Below are 16,344 nucleotides of genomic sequence, written 5' to 3'. Positions count from 1 at the left end.
ATTTTGTAAGTTTTCACCCCTTAAAATCAAGAAGGCATCCCCCTGTGAAGCTTTGGTGACCCCCAGGGTGGGAATCACTGGTTTAGGATGCTGGGGTGGACAATCAGGTTTCAGGCCCCTTACCTGGAAACACCCCTGACTGTGCTGGAAGGCTCATGCAGCAGACGAGGAGGAACCGCAATTAAACAAGCAGAGAGAAATAGGTAAGGGATGACATCTTGCAGAGTGTTTGAGTATCTTGATGAATTAATAATCACAGTTGCAGTGTCTCAGTACCTAACGTGAACATTAGTTGGGTCTTAATTGCCACTCAGTTGCATTATGGAGACACTGTGGGCTGTTATTGAAATGCTGTCTGAGGGCAGCATATGGTTTGAACAGCACAACATCACATGACCTAGAGTTTGGGTTTCAATTGGCTGTTTAACATGAGGGAGATTTTTGCAACTTGTGGCAGCTCAATGAGTTTGAAACACTTGATGAAACAGGAAGTGTCACACGCAGCAGAAATGCTAATGGAGCAGGTTTTCACTGCCTCTGGCGACCACAGCAGTTTGAAAGTAATGACTCTGTGTTCGCTGTCTGTTTCAAACTGCAGACACCGGCTTGTTTACATCTAAACAACCTTGTTATAAAAGGCGAGCCAGCCTAATCTGACCCGGCTGGCTGTTAATCCTCAGTAATGATTGCTCTACATTTAGTCCTGCTGGCTCTCTGGATGTTTCCACAGGCACGTCGACCATGCTCTATATTTCATAAAGGTTCCGGTTCTGGTACAAAATCCTACACACACCACAGTAAAATGCATACACATACCCACTCAGCTGCATGCACACACACACACACACACACACACACACACACACACACACACACACACACACACCACTTACAAACACTCTTACGCAAACAGATTATGTATGTGTATTATGTGACATTGTTTTTCTCTCTATTGATCCAGTTACATGCTCAAATTTATTTTTGTCATATTAATCCTTCAAGGCAGAAAATATTTTGAATTACGTATTATATAAGAAAATGGTGAGGTGACTGCAGGGAGTGTATGTGTGTGTAAGCCTGAAATGTGATTGAAGTTCCCTCTTCAGCAATCAGGAGCACCAGGAATAGGAAATTCTTCTGATAGGCACGATTGAAGCAATCAATAAAAACAATGTGATTTTGTAATGGGTAAATTTGTGATTAAATAAAAGGTGTCAAAGTATCCTTGAGTAAGATACTGAACACCAAATTGCTCCCGATTCTGTGCATCGGTGTGTGAATGTGTATGAATGAGTTAGTTTCTGTTTGATGGGCTTTGCCATCACTGAGTGAATGTGTGTGAAAGGGTGAATGTGCCATGTAGTGTAAAAGCGCTTTGAGTGGTCTGAAGGCTAGAAAGGCGCTATACAAGTACAGGTCCATTTACCATATAGGCTTTAATGTGCTTCATGTGCTCATATGCACAAAAAGTTACAAAAAAGTATTTATTCATTGTTAGAGATCTCAGCCTTGCCAATACAGGTCCAGGCATCAGTTGTTGTTATATGCAAATGAATTAAGCTGTGCAAATAATGCAGATGAGTTCCAGACATCACTAAAAAATAAATAGCACATGGTTGCGGTTGCCAGGTAACAGTGGTGGTCCTCAGGCATGCAGCACAGCAGTGCAGGTAGTGGAGGAATCCCACAGTCTGAGCCGGAGGAGCAACACCTGAACCAGAGAGCACTGCAGAGCTGCTGCTGCAGCACGTTCACTTCTACAACTGACTTAATGCTAACTATACACACTGAACTGTTTAATGTGGAGGCTGAAGAAGCACATCTGGGCAGCAGCTTACCACATAGATAGATAGATAGATAGATAGATAGATAGATAGATAGATAGATAGATAGATAGATAGATAGATAGATAGATAGATAGATAGATAGATACTTTATTTATCCCGAGGGAAATTCAAGTATCCAGTAGCAAACAAAATACAAAACATACATTAAACATACATTAAACTAAAATTAAAAACTCTAACCTTAAGAATAGAATTAAAAATAAAATAGAAGATAAAATATAACATTATATATATATATAATATATATATATATATATATTATATATAAAATTAACAGTAGCTACAATAAACGGTGCAAACAGTAAACAGTGCAACTGGAAGTAAAACAGTGCAAATGGATGTGCAAATACAGGTAGAAATTGTCCATTGTGTCTATTATCTATTGTCCTCCCTGCCTTTACTGGGAGCTGTTGTACAGTCTGTTGGTGGAGTTGGACTGGGACAGCAGTCTGCCACTGAACACACTCCTCTGCCTGGTGAAGGTGTTGTGCAGAGGGTGGTGGGTGTTGTCCAGTATGGACAGCAGTTTGTCCAGGGTCCTTCTCTCTGCCACTGTCACCAGAGAGTCAAGCTCTGTGCCCGCTACTTTACATGTAGTCAAGGCTGTGAACAAATCATATTGTTTAACAGAGTGTGTACAAGCACATATGCGTGGGCGTTAACTTTCCATATGTGCCCAAAATATAGCAGCTAGTGATTCATCTCTTCAGCCCTGATGTTTCAGTGAGGGTTCAGTGTTATCAAGACTTGTCTTTATACTCATTTAACTTCATTTACATGTATTCACACATCATTATAAAGAATTCAGATATTTTGGTACAACGCATTTGAAAACAAAATCATGACTAATAGGGGAACTTAAAATAATGCTCCTTGTGCAATAAATTGTTGGAACAAAATACAGGTGTTTGTTTAGTTAATACAGATGCAGAAAGAAAATCTGACAGGGAAAATCTACTGCTGTAAGCCAATCAAACATCGAGAAAATGCCAATCCATACAGGTCAAACTCCATACACCAGTGTTGAGAGAAGAACTATATCAAAACAAGACCTGTTGGGATGCAATATCTTTTTCTAACACTGGGGGGCGATGTTCATCTGATTATCACACTCTCCCTTAAAGATAATTCTTTATTGCCTTTATTTGATAGTTACAGCTGAAGACAGACAGGAGGGGGGTAAAGAGGGATGATGATGCGCAGCAAAGGGCCGCAGGTCGGATTCGAACCCTGGGTTCAGTGCATGGGTCGCCAGCTCTACCCACTGAGCTAACCGGGCACCCATTGGATTTTGTTTTTAATCATTTTTGGGACTTTTTAATGTAAAGCCCATTTCCGCCAATGTGGTATGGGAATAATGACGTAGTATCTCAAAATAATGAGAAAGTCTCAATATTCTGACTTCGTATTTTGTCATCATTTTGAGATGCTAAGTCAATATTTTGAGAAAGTTTCTCATTCTAATGATTTACAGAATCTTTTCTCCCTCACATTTGCAGAAACAGGCTTCCACATTTCCCCCTTTATTAGACAGATGAACAGGAAAGAGAGATACAGAGAATGACACTGCAGCATGGTGCTACCAGGGCGCCACGGATGTTTTCCTTTTATAAGGCTTTGCACCTCTATGCAACTGATGGTAGCATTTACAATAGGATCTTTTTTTTATTGTTTCTCTCTATAGATTTCCATTCTTATCACCAAAACATATCAACCATTTAAAAAAAATCCAAAGGTTTTCCTGTATTTTGGTGTGCAACCTTCCCATGTGTGCTTATTTTTAGATGTGCATTCTCACCGACTCAGGCACAAACACAGAGTATAAGGCCATGTGATGGAAACTTTCCACCTGAATTTCTCCCCTCTCTAGAACACAATCTACATCTACGTCATCTTCTCGCAAAGGTGGCTGGCGACGTCACATGTGTGGCATTCAAGTGTCATCGGAATATATGGCAAAGCAAGGCTTGTTCACCGACAGACGGACACAGGACTGAGCAGTATTTTAAGGATGCAGACGTCCGCAGTCTGTTTCAGCTCTTATGATTATTGTTAAAATTGAAATGCGACTCTAGCAAAATATAATGAAAAAAAATATAAGAGTCATGGTGGATAGAGATGCTAAAGGAAGCAGCTGCAGGGCTTTTTTGACTGAGGACATCGGGGACAAAATGATCTTTGTCAAAGCACAAACAAAATCCAGTTTTTTTTTCCAGAGTGAAGAAAACAGGAAATCAGGGAAACACCTACAAGAACAGTCATGTCTGAGCTTCAAATGACATCAGCTCCTGTGCTGAATATAAGCTGTGACTGTATCACTGCTTATCCCGCCCCCTTTCTATGACAGCCAGCTCACTGCCCCGCCAATAAGTTAAAAAACGACCGGTTTACCCGTCCTGGTTGGATGACGTTTCCAAAAGAAGGCCACACCTCGTGACAGCCACCAACAACACGTTCATGTGCGCTCCAGATCAGCTATTCTTTAGTATTTCCAACTGCACCTGAAGGCAGCGGGAGGCAGGAGGTGGAGAGAGATAGAGGCTGAATAACAGTGAGAGAGGAGGCGGGGGGGGGAGAGAGAGCGAGACCCAGCTAGCGACAGCAGCACTGTGAGCCTGTCTACCACTAACTGACCGCTGTTTAGCGACATTAACAGTATAAACCAACATTGAATAATTGTGCTTTAGTTAAGATAGGACTCCACCAGCATGTCGTCGAGTGTGAACCGACAGAAATGTGTGCCGGTAGCTAGCTAGGTGAACGTGAAGACAAAAAGGGCATCCTCTGTGTGTTCGAGTCCGCTCGTAATCTCCGGATGAGACTTTCTGTGTAAACGTTCAGTGAAGCAGCGCGGAGGAATCGTCCGCTGTTCGACCGACCCTCCGGTCCCGGTTACAGAAACATACAGGGCAGGGAAAAACCGCCAAAGTGTCGACATGAAATTCACAGAGCATCTCTCCGCTCACATCACCCCGGAGTGGAGGAAACAGTACATCCAGTATGAGGTGAGTTAGCTTCATATTAAACCTGCCGACTAGCTAGCCACTAGTTAGCTAGTTAGCTGACTGGCTAACTGGGCAGCCAGTGGCGATGCGGTGAGGTGTGTGTGTCCGGTTTCATTGCGGTTATTTCTGTTCAGAAACGTTTGGATACGGTCGGGGGATGCTTCCTTGTCTTTCACTCTTCCGTCGTTATACAACAGGAAGAGAGCTTGAGTTGGTACGCCCGTAAATCAAGCGACTGAGCTAGCAAACTGGACAAGCTAGTTTGTTGCTCCGCAGGTTACCAGTCGGTCACATCAGGATGGATGAGCCGCTGTCCGTCCGTCCGTCCGTCCTCTCAGCTGCTTGTAGTGTGTTTAGGAGACAAAAGGCATTCGGCTGACTCATCATTTATTGAGCTAGTTAATCTTTGCTCCTGTTAGCCCAAAATGCTGACCCAGCTCAGCAGTCATGTTGCTGGTGTTTTTAACATCAGGGTGAACGGGGTCACCGGTTGACCGGAGAGAGGTGCTGATAGTTGGCTCAGTCTGCAACCTTTGATCCATTAATGCTATTAAAACCTGCAACTCAGCTCTTATCTTTATTGTGCCTTTCATTTGCACACAGTACAAAACAAAACAATTCAAAGGAAACATTTGCATTTGTGCCAGTATTTTTTATTTGTATATTCCAAGCATACTTGTCAAGGTTGTGTATTGGGATTAAGGGCTGTAAGATATGGCAAAAACATCATATTTTACTATTAGATTAATGTGGGGAGGATCGTTTTTGCATCATAATTATAATTGACATTAAAAAACTATTAAAGTTATGACAATGTGATGTTTTTCCCAGGGTCTGTACCAAACAAACATGTTTTATTACATCTGGAGAACACAATTTGTAGGCCAGTGCAACGCTGCAGAACTACAGTACTTCATTACAATGCTCTTTTTTTCACACATTTTACCTTTATCAAAAAATTCCATATACAAAATTGCTTTGTATATAATAATTTGTGCCAGTATTTCTACCATCTGCATTCCAAGCATACTTGTCAACGTTGTGTATTGGCATTGCAGTACAGTGTATAACAGGAACATACTGCTGATCCTCAGAGAATGGCAATCCTTATATAAGGCGTTTTAAAGCTATATCCAGCCTTTAAGTGCCATCTAAAGATGTAACACAGCTGGTCTGTGTGCTGGGAAATTTCATTACCATGAATCGATTTGTAATTGGGTCCACAGTTATTTGGGTAATGTAAAAGATGCACTCTGTTACAGTCAGTTGGCACAGAGGGCTAATGTTCATAAGGTTACAGCAATGAAACGCGCTTCAGTTCTGCTGCAGGAATGCCCTGACCTACAAATCTTGTTCTCCTGATGTAAATCTCACATCATCATAATTTACTTCTTTTTTTTTTCAGTGAAAATAAAAATGTGTTACGCAAAATTATCATTCCATGAATCATATTCCAATCATAATATCTGTCAAAACAATAGCAATATGATTTTCTTTAACCATATAGTGCAACCCTAATTTCAGTATGAGTTTAACTGAACCTGGGGTTGGGCTTTGTACATTTTATCCAATCTGAATACAGCATCAAATCCTGTTTTAATGAATCTGAATACAGCTTTAAACACATGTTTCTCAGCTTTCAACATTTGTTACTTGAGTAAAATAAACAACTAAACTTTACAGTTGTGAGTTGCAACATAGCGCAAATTATACTTTGTGGTTCTGCGAAAGCTGTTCGATGTAAATGTTGTCTTCTGCTCATGTCCACGAGAGACCACCGCTTGTTTTGTTTGACCAACAGTCCCAAACCAAAAGATATTCGATCTACCATCACTCAAGAGAAAGAAAAGCAGTAAATCTTCACAGCTGAGATAGTGCAACAAGCAAACGTTGGCTGAAAAAAGGACTTAAACAATGAATCAATCATCAAAATAGTTGACTGTTTTTTTCAGCTCAGGACAAATATTTGATAAGACAGTTGTTAGCCTTGGACTAAAGTGAATCCCGCTGCTGTTTTGTTGAACCTAGAACCAGATCCAGAACTAGTAAAGCCCTGTTGTAGCCTGCATCTTGTTGTTGCTTCTAGATATAAAATGCTTAAACATCTGCAATGCAAAAGTGTATTTTTTGCCTCAGTTATGACTGATCGTGCAGGAAAATGCATATCACCATGTCGCATATCTGCCCAGTATCATTTGTTGTCACAGTCCCTGTCAATATGTATGCGTATAAATAAACTATAGGGTTGCATCAAGAGGTGTAATACACTACACTGTTTCGGTGCTGTGGCAGGACTGCAGCTATTATGTTTCTGCTTCCAGGGTTTCTCCCCCTCTCTGTACCTGTGAACAGCACTGTCTGCATTGTTTGGTGACGGTAGTCGCAGTATTGTTATAAGTCATCGCCTGTGCTCTGCATAGTCACACACATTGCTACAGCTCAGTGTGACTGCAGCACATTGTTTCAGTCAGTGCTACCAGGTTCCATACCAAAACCTGGCATGTTACAGCAGTAAGAAGATCTGGAATTTATATTAAGGGACTTGGAAATCCCTATTGATTGTTTCTTATATATTTAGATAATTTATTCATTGGTTCATAAATGCCTGACTGTTTTTCCAGTCAGTATGAAGCAGAGCAGAAGCTAAGCTTTCTGGCTCAAAGTCAGAGGCAATCAGTCATCTCCTCTGCACTCCTGACACATTGTTTTAGTTCTGTGTTCTCTTTGCAGCACGGTCACATTTAGCTTTGAGCCAAAGGTCTTTTCCTGCAGTTAGAAATGCAGTCTGCTGAGCAGCCTTCAGCAGCTCTGTTCAGTGTTCAATCAGCCTGCCACCTTTCTAGAATTCTTCCCAGCTTGGCTCCAGAGAGCCAAACAACAACCAAATCAGCTTCTGTAAAATACCAAAGCAAATAGCCTCCAGTGAATAAGAAAGCCTCTGAAATGCAGACTGACCTGCATAGTTTAGCAGTTGGACATTCTCTCCTGCTCTAGGTCAGTGGCCATCCGCTTCGACCAGTTGTGGTTTTGTCTCCCCAGATCAGCCCATGGTTTCCCCAGAAAGTCTGCCAATTATCTACAAATCTCGCCCAAATGCAGAGTACTTCGAGACGGTAAAACAGGGATGAAAATGCAGCGACAAAGATTGATTTTAATGATAATGTGAAATGTATCCAGGACAGATTCTACTGTACCTTTTTATTTTGCTGTTCTTGTTTTAAGGTATTTTTCTGTTTCACCACATCTGCACTGTTGTTCTTGACTACAAGAACAATGGCACATATAATTTTGAATTATATAATAATTATATATTAAGTTATAAATAGGTCTGCCACAAACAGAATTAGGGATGCACCGTTTTATTGGCTGGACATCGGTATCGGCCACTATTCGCCTTGTTGACTGACACTGGCCTATCAGTAAATAAGATTAAACAAATATGCATTCACCAATGTTAGTGGCTGATGGTTATCTGTGATGTCACACCAATTTTGCGTTCCAACTTGGATATTGGAGAAATAACCTCGTTTTCCAGCACTGATACAAATTGCACGCAAATACTGATCCACGCAGCAGCATGTAAGTCAAACAAACAAGTGTTTCCCTAGGGTTTCTCCAACCCCCGCAAACAAAGACTGGTTTAAAACTCCTACCTACAACGCACAAGCCTTTCGCACTATTTATATTTAATTTCCACTTTAGTAGTTTAGTGGTTTGTTTAGTTTTAGTCAAGTTTAATTTTCTGCTCATATTTTGCACTCCATGTCCTACTTGAACAATGCATAGTGTATATACTTTCATTTATAGTTTTATATCTTCTAATATTAATAATATTAGTGATATTTTTATTGTGATATTCTTTGTTCTCTGTTTTTGCACTACTTTGCCCTTTTGCTGCTGTGTCAACCAGAATTTCTCCTAAGGGGGATAAATAAAGGAATATCTTATCTTATCTTAGACAGGCAGACAGATCTGTCATCATGTCTATCATGACTTGTCCAACAGGTCTGAACCACTTGTGAATTTCCCAGAGAATTTATAAATACCACAGATACTCTTGCAGAGTCATACTTAGCTGCAGTCTTGATGTATTTAACAGAAATATTCTCGATTGATTTTCTGTTGTTGGCCGATATATTACTTACGTGACTAGTTATTTCAGCAGTAGTTGAACTCAGATTACCACCCCTACGCTATGCAACCTAAAAATGTGGTCCTGGCCCGGGAAAACACATTGTGGATCAGTATCATGCAGGTCATACCCAGCCTAATATATCTTTGCAGCAGTGAGAGGGATAAGTGTAATTCTTCTTTTGCACTTTCAGGTTGCTTATTTCCACAGCAGTTTCACATGGACTCTGGATTCTTCCTGCTCTTGCAGCATCTGGACGCAAACCAGATGAAGCTTGTTGTTCCACCCAGCTGTAAATCTGGCTCTGGGCCCAGTTAGTTTTAGTTCTGTGAAGATGTGGGACCCATGCCTGTGAGGTTTGCGGGGCCATGCTGACTAGGACTGGTTCCATGTATGTCATGTTTTCTCGTGGCAGCTGTGTTTGGGTCAGACACTTAGCGGGACGGTGAGATTAACAGGTGTACCGTAAGCTGTTATGATGTGATGTTAGCTGAACCAACGACTGTCAGCCCCTTGCGTTTTCACACTGGCCTGGGCTGTTTCAAGCATGCCATGTTTTATTAGCTTGGAGTATTGACATTCTAACAGTGTGTAACTTTTTTCCCTGGAGTTTTATCTGCAAAAATGTCATGATTCAGTCTGGACAATAGCACAGACTCAGACTTGTTTACTGACTGACACACTGGCTATATTTCCCAATAAACGTCTATGAGGGAAGCAGCTTTATTTGACTTATATCTGACAGATTCCTAGCGTGACTACTGGACAGGAACTATAGGAATATAAATGCCTGTTGGTCAGCTGTATGACTCAACAGACTCATTGACGGGCTAAAATAATCTGCTGGATGAATGCACGTCTGTGGCGACAGTCAGGCTCTGGGATATAAAAATCAAGATGTTTGTGTGTTAAGAGAGTTTTAGCAGGAAGGACAGGACTTGTAGAGCAGTAGGAGAAAGACAGACAAAATGGGAGCAGCAAGTCCAGAAAGAAGCAAAGGGGAAGGGGGGAGAACAGTAGGGCTGCAGCTGTGATTACTTTCATTATTGATTAATTTTCCAATTATTTTCTCCTCTATACAGATGTGTTCCTAGAACCAATCTTTGATTCTCTGCCCGAACCCAACTGGACCCTACCCCAGTTGGGCCCAACACTGCTGCCATGGGTCGGGCTTTAATTAGTATTTTATAAATAATGCATGCGACTGTAATTAATGAGTGAATTTTGTTTTTGTTTTTTTAATAATTTGCTCTATATTATATTCACAATTTAGTTTACATAACTTTGTAATAAACTATTTATTGAATTATTTATTTCAAGTGGAAATTTGGTTTCGGGTTGCTGGAGCAGCAAACGTTTGACATTTTTGCTTGAATAAAATTATTAACAATTATCAAAATAGTTGCCAATTAATCTTCTCTCAGTTGACTAATTGCTTTAAAGACCAAGGATCTAGCCAAAGGATTCATTACATTGCGTTATGATTTGCGATGAGTGGGGAATGTTAATTTTTGCATTACAAATTTAATTTTCACTGAAAAAATGATCTAAAATCCTGATGATGTGAAACATTCTCGTGTTTTATTGTCTTTTATATATATAAGCTCCTAATTTTTGTCTTAGTCAACAAAATGCTGCTGTCAAGGTCTGTGCACAGCAGCAATAGTGGAAACTCCAAGCCGCAGCAGCCTTAGTTCATGGGAAGTTAGTTTGCTGATGGTAGCTGGTTTCAGTTGGACTGATGGATAGAGCAGCTGTCAGAAAAATAAGGGTGAATCAACAATTCTCTGTTTTTACTCGTAGTCACATTCGGAGTCAGCAGACATTTAGAGAAGGGTCTCTGGAACACTGACAGACTTAATTAAACACTGATTCAGTCCATTTTTATATTAAGTTGTGTGGGATTATTTTTAGAGTTATATTGCATGTTGTGAATTTCACTCAGGGATAATAGTAGATAATATAGAATAATAAAGTTTTATAACATTGTCTTATTGAAGTATCAATCAAAAAGTACTCTACTAATAGCTATGTGTACCTATAATATTTTAGCAACCATTATAACCTGCCATTTTGTGCAGTATTAAGACTTTTTATTTTAAAATCTTTGGCATTTCCAAGCATGTTTTTTATGTGCTATTTGAAAATGTGCATTAAACAGGTGGACAGAAACACACTAATTCAGGCAAAGTTCTTGTACAGCTGCTACAAGTATTAAATTAGCAATACAGTCAAAAAATATCCAACCATAGCAAAATGCTACTTCGGGCTAGTATATCTAGCAACTCACTGGCCCGAACGGGCAAATGAAACAGTTTTCTTTTTCTAGAGCTGATGGTGGATGTGGCTAAGGAGTAAGCCATCTTGCTTCCTTCTCATCTCTGTTGAGAGCTGCACATGTGCATTACCAATCGGCCACTAGGGTTGGGTATCGTTTGTGCTAAACTGGTACTTTTTAAACTGTAACGGTGTCTGAAACGATACTTAAAAAAAAGAAGAAGAAGAAAAAAGCAGCACAAACTGACGGTTGAAGACATTATAAAGAAGATTTACTTTATTATTATAAAGAATGGCTTTTTGAATCATTATTATTATTAACTGTATAAAGCATTCTCAAATATAATAATATCAATAAATACAAAACACTTAATACTTTTTAAATTTAAAAGAATAATTTAACCATGAATAAATAAAACAATTTTTATAGAGCAAGTAAAAAAAAAAGCTTTTGCCCTAGTAGTAAACTCAAGCCACTTTCATGAACCCCGGGGTTACAGTACGTTTCACTGCAACACATGATGGATGAATTACAAACAGTGAACCAGAGTAGTGGAAAAAATATTCAGTGTAACTTCCCATTACCTGTAAGACGAATTGTGTCGAGGCTGCAACGAGAACAAACAGTAGAGTTCGTACCTGGCTTCTACTATTTACACCTGGCAGTGGCTCTTTGTTTTGCCCAGTTATTATGAGACGGTATATTCACAAGTGACTTATGAACATCTGAACACTGACACCTGGTAAATATGTCATAGTCATGTGATATTTGCCCACTTAACGACTGGACGAGAGCAACAAAAAACCACATGCAGTGGATTGTTAGGCAGTCTGGGCGTATCCTCCAAATTCAGGCTAAGAATGACCCTATCAGGCTGTTAAGACATTCAGTCATGTAGACTTCAAAAGGAGCGGCTAAGTCTTTCTCTGTGTGTTTTAGTCCAGTTGTTGGTCCTTACATTAATGCGGCCAGCTGCTGATTCTGCTGCTCTCATTATCTGATTAGATGGAAAGCAACGGATAAAAGATGGTGAAGGAGACGTGGAAAAGAAGGTTGGTCAGAGAGAGGAGGAAGGCAGTAAAAATGTAGGGGAATATTGATGGCCAGATGTAGACTGACACACTGAGGTCAGTGTAGTCAGAGTGAAGAAAATGTCCATAGAAGGAAGTACTGAAGACAGAGGCGTGGGATTACAAGAGAGAAGAGCACAGAATCTGACAGTTCTAAAGGCTTTACTGTCATAATCCCCATACAAACTCTAATTAAACCTCTTTCTAGGACCAATGGGAAACATATGGAGAATGAGGAAAAACTCTTGACAGATTATCAAAGAGAGGAGGAAGATGGGAAGTGGGTAAAAAGGTCAGCGAGGGTATTGGCTACCTCCTGACTGGTGTTAGAGGATCACATACTTACAAAGTTCACTCTTCATTCAGAGCGACACTATAGATCACATGCCTAGGTCTCCTTTGACTTCCCATAGCTGTCCCCTGTCCTGTGAGCCCAGCCTTAGTAAGACATCCCTCCTCTCGCTCTGTCACTATATGTTTCAGTTTGTGATGGCCTGCATTCCCCAGAATGCCCTTCAGCAGCTCCCAGTGAATACGTTTTACTGCACAAGCATCAGAGACGAGTAGCAATAGGACAGTAAGATCAAGTCACTGAGAAATATTCCACTTGGTAAAGTTGTCTTGTGACTGTTTGCATGACAGATAATTGATGCTACTGTCTGAGGATAAACTGGTATTTCACCCTCTCTATGACCTCTGTATGACTGTGCCCACAGTGCTTTAAGTAGATTTTTACCAGTGACAAGTTTAAGCTACAGTTTCAGTCACCAGGACAAAAATGGTTGTCTTTCTGGTGCACATTAGGCTTAAATTTAATCCACATTAGGCTGCATTCAGACTGACTGTAGTTTAAATGCAGCCCGTTCGTCGGCACAGCAGGAATGGCGACTCAGGGGCGCTGGCAAAACAGGGTTGTCTTCTGGCAAAAAAGTTGAATCAGGCTCAACTTTTGCTGCAACACGATATTATCTGGCAAGGTACTGTGTGGGCCAATCAAATACATGCAAGTGTACATTCTTGGTGGATTACTTTCTAATATGAATGCTGTATTTGTTTACCTTGCAATCGTTGTGGCAGTATTTGCTGCTGTGATAACTTTCCACAGTTGTGAAGTATTACAAACCTTTGTGCAGTCTTTTGGCATCTCATTAGTCTTTGAACTCATTAATCATCTGTTACGCCTCCTGGACCTTTTGGATCATATTTCTTTGTTTCACCTGTACCTTAACAACCAACTATAGATAGACTGATTAATTGGGCTGATTATCTGACATTTTGAGATAATTTGCTGATGCCTGTGCTCATGAGACCAATAAACAATGTCTGCAGACACATGTTAGCACTCCAACTTGTGAGTTTTGGGATGGTGGTAAAAAGGTTAGTTTCCAGTCCTGTACTATAACTCTCACCATTCACTTTTCTCCCATCCTGAATCTAATCTAAAACTGTTATTGGCATTTGACATTATACACTGACAAATGCATATCAGTCAACCAATACAACAAACCCCCAACAATGCATCCTGCTGGACTGTTTTGATGCTTGGGCTGCTATTCTACATAAAATAATTTAAAACATAAAGCCCATGTAGAGTGAAAACAGTCTTTGACCTCGACAAAACAATCCCACATTGCATCTAGTTGCAGAAAAGCTTCTGCAGTTTCACTTTAGAAGTCAAATTCAGAACAGAGAAAGGCATCCTCTGCATTTGACCTATCTGACTTTTAGGAGCAGTGTGAAGCTGCAGCGTCAGGAGCGTTTCTAATAACTAACATGCATGTGTTTGGTATGGGTGAAGACGGAGCGCTTTGGAGGAACTCCACACAGACACTGGGAGAACATGCACAGTGCACATAGACAGGAAACACCAAGCCACTCAAAAGAAAACCATAAATGAACCATAGCTGAAAGGAATTGGAAAAATATTAAATATTTAATATATTTGCAAGAAGCACAGACACAAAGACATCTTTCTGCATTTCAGTGATATTGATTCACCACATTGAATGTGTGCATCTGTTAAAGTAATTTCTTTTTAAATTTTCATGAAAAGAAATTGTCTGTAAAGTGAAAAAAATGAGTCCGTCATCAGAAGATTTATTAGCACTGTTCAGCACAGGTCACTGTCTTCTGATAGGCCTAAACTCCTCACTATATTGATTTTTTAAAAATATTTAGATTTTAAGACTTAAAGCCTCTCATATCGCTGTACATATATTTTCTTGTTTTGGAGCACTTAGCTGTAATAATTTGCATATTAATTGTGATAAATTAATTATCTTCAAATTACTAAACTCCCTAAAGGCACAGTCAATCATCCAGATTGAAATAAGCATTAGTTTAGCACCGAATCCCAAACGCAGCATCAGAATCTGCATTCCGATTTTCAGGTCATTTAACACACAAACTGTCAACGATACCTAAAATGAAGCTGTTCATGTTTTCTTCCAGCTTCAGGTATCTTTGCATAAACAAGAGATTAAAACCAGTCTATATTTTTCACAAATAGTGAAATAATGAACACATCTCCACACAGTTTAAAGAACGGCTCAGTCAGACACTGAGTGAAGCCTCTGCTTTAGCTTTTAGTTTTGCGTCATTTGTGCGTCACAAAGCGTGACATCACCATCCTGCAACAAACATATCTCCAAAATCCTCAGTTATTGGGATTTTGGGGGCACTCTTTGCTTTCTGCTACAACGCCCTTGCGCAGTAGGCTTGACATTTAAAAAATGCAGCTTCCTTCGTATCGTCTTTGCAACACCTTCATGAGGCACTCTGTGTACGAGCTGTGTGAGCTGCCAGTAGCACAAAAATGAGGAAAAACCTCGAGATCTGAGGTTTGTACAGGACCCAAATGCGAGCATAATCCAGTTATGACTCATATAATCCTACTGACAGTTTGGTGTCAAGATATAAAGTGTTTGTCTCCTTGTGGGTGGGGGTTAGGGAAGAGAGAAGAGGGCCTGAGAGAGAGGGAAAGGAATGTATAAAAGAGATTAGGCAAAGGAGAAGAGAGTGGGCAGAGAAAGGGGATGGTTATGGTAGATATTATACTGTAAATAAATGTACAAAAGGAGGGAAAGAAAGGGAGAAAAGATGGGACAAGGGGAAGAAATGAGGGACTGAGGAAAACATTAAAAAGAGATGATAAAGAAAACAAAGAGAAGGATGGTATGGACACCACACACACACACACACACACACACACACACACACACGGTCAGTCCCACAGATCTGTGGTCAGCTGTTGTAGTGCAACTGTCTGCCTGAGGCGATAGCCACAAGTCATGAGTCTGGGTAAAGGTAGATGTGTGTGAGAGAGAAGAGAAAATGCCTTGGACTGAATTACAAGGCCAGCATAAGGCTAAGAACAGAGGGAGAGTGTGTGTTTGTGTGAGGTAGAGAAGGGGAAAAGGACAGAAGTAGGGTAATCTGTAAGGATAAGCAGAGCTGCCCTCCTTTCTGTTGACCTGTGTGTGTGTGTGTGTGTGTGTGTGTGTGTGTGTGTGTGTGTGTGTGTGTGTGTGTGTGTGTGTGTGTGTGTGTGTGTGTGTGTGTGTGTGTGTGTGTGTGTGTGTGTGTGTGTGTGTGTGTGTGTGTGTGTGTGTGTTTTGTTTTGGAAACTTGCACCTGAGCACATGCTGAGCCAGCCTACTGGCACACACATTCACACGCACACACACGCTAGGGGCCTCGGGAAAAGTGTGGGAAAACATTAAGTGTTGCAGTTATCACCCAAATGTGTCTATACGTGTGTTTGTGTGTGTTTGTTGCTATGACATCAGATTGTAGGACGAAGCACTCTGTCACCACAAATGATCGTCATATTAAGGAGACCACGTTTTGTCTGTGTGTTGAGACATTAGGGCCGATATAACACAGCTGAATATATCCAGTCATTTTTCATTACTCGTAGAGCAACAAAATAAGCTTTAAGGCCTAAAGCTCATATAACGATATAGAGCTTCGCTAGATCACAACCCCGATGTGTGGTGCTGTTGTAAAACCT

The 16,344-nt window shown here is 40.4% G+C and overlaps 1 protein-coding gene across 1 annotated transcript in view; it reads left to right on the top strand.

Annotated features, from left to right (window-relative positions):
* Positions 1–4,261: 4,261 nt before the first annotated feature.
* The window catches only part of LOC127363148 (xenotropic and polytropic retrovirus receptor 1 homolog), a 47,553-nt gene continuing 35,470 nt past the window's right edge, over positions 4,262–16,344 (top strand). The window contains exon 1 of the mRNA XM_051399694.1: positions 4,262–4,852. Within this exon, the coding sequence (XP_051255654.1) occupies positions 4,784–4,852 (69 nt within the window). The 5' untranslated portion in view covers positions 4,262–4,783. The remainder of the gene's footprint in view (positions 4,853–16,344) is intronic.

The sequence above is a fragment of the Dicentrarchus labrax genome, unplaced genomic scaffold (assembly GCF_905237075.1).
Source record: "Dicentrarchus labrax unplaced genomic scaffold, dlabrax2021, whole genome shotgun sequence".
Classification (NCBI taxonomy): domain Eukaryota; kingdom Metazoa; phylum Chordata; class Actinopteri; family Moronidae; genus Dicentrarchus; species Dicentrarchus labrax.
The sequence above is the reverse complement of the archived record's forward strand: the minus strand, read 5'-3'. Positions and strand labels throughout refer to the sequence as shown.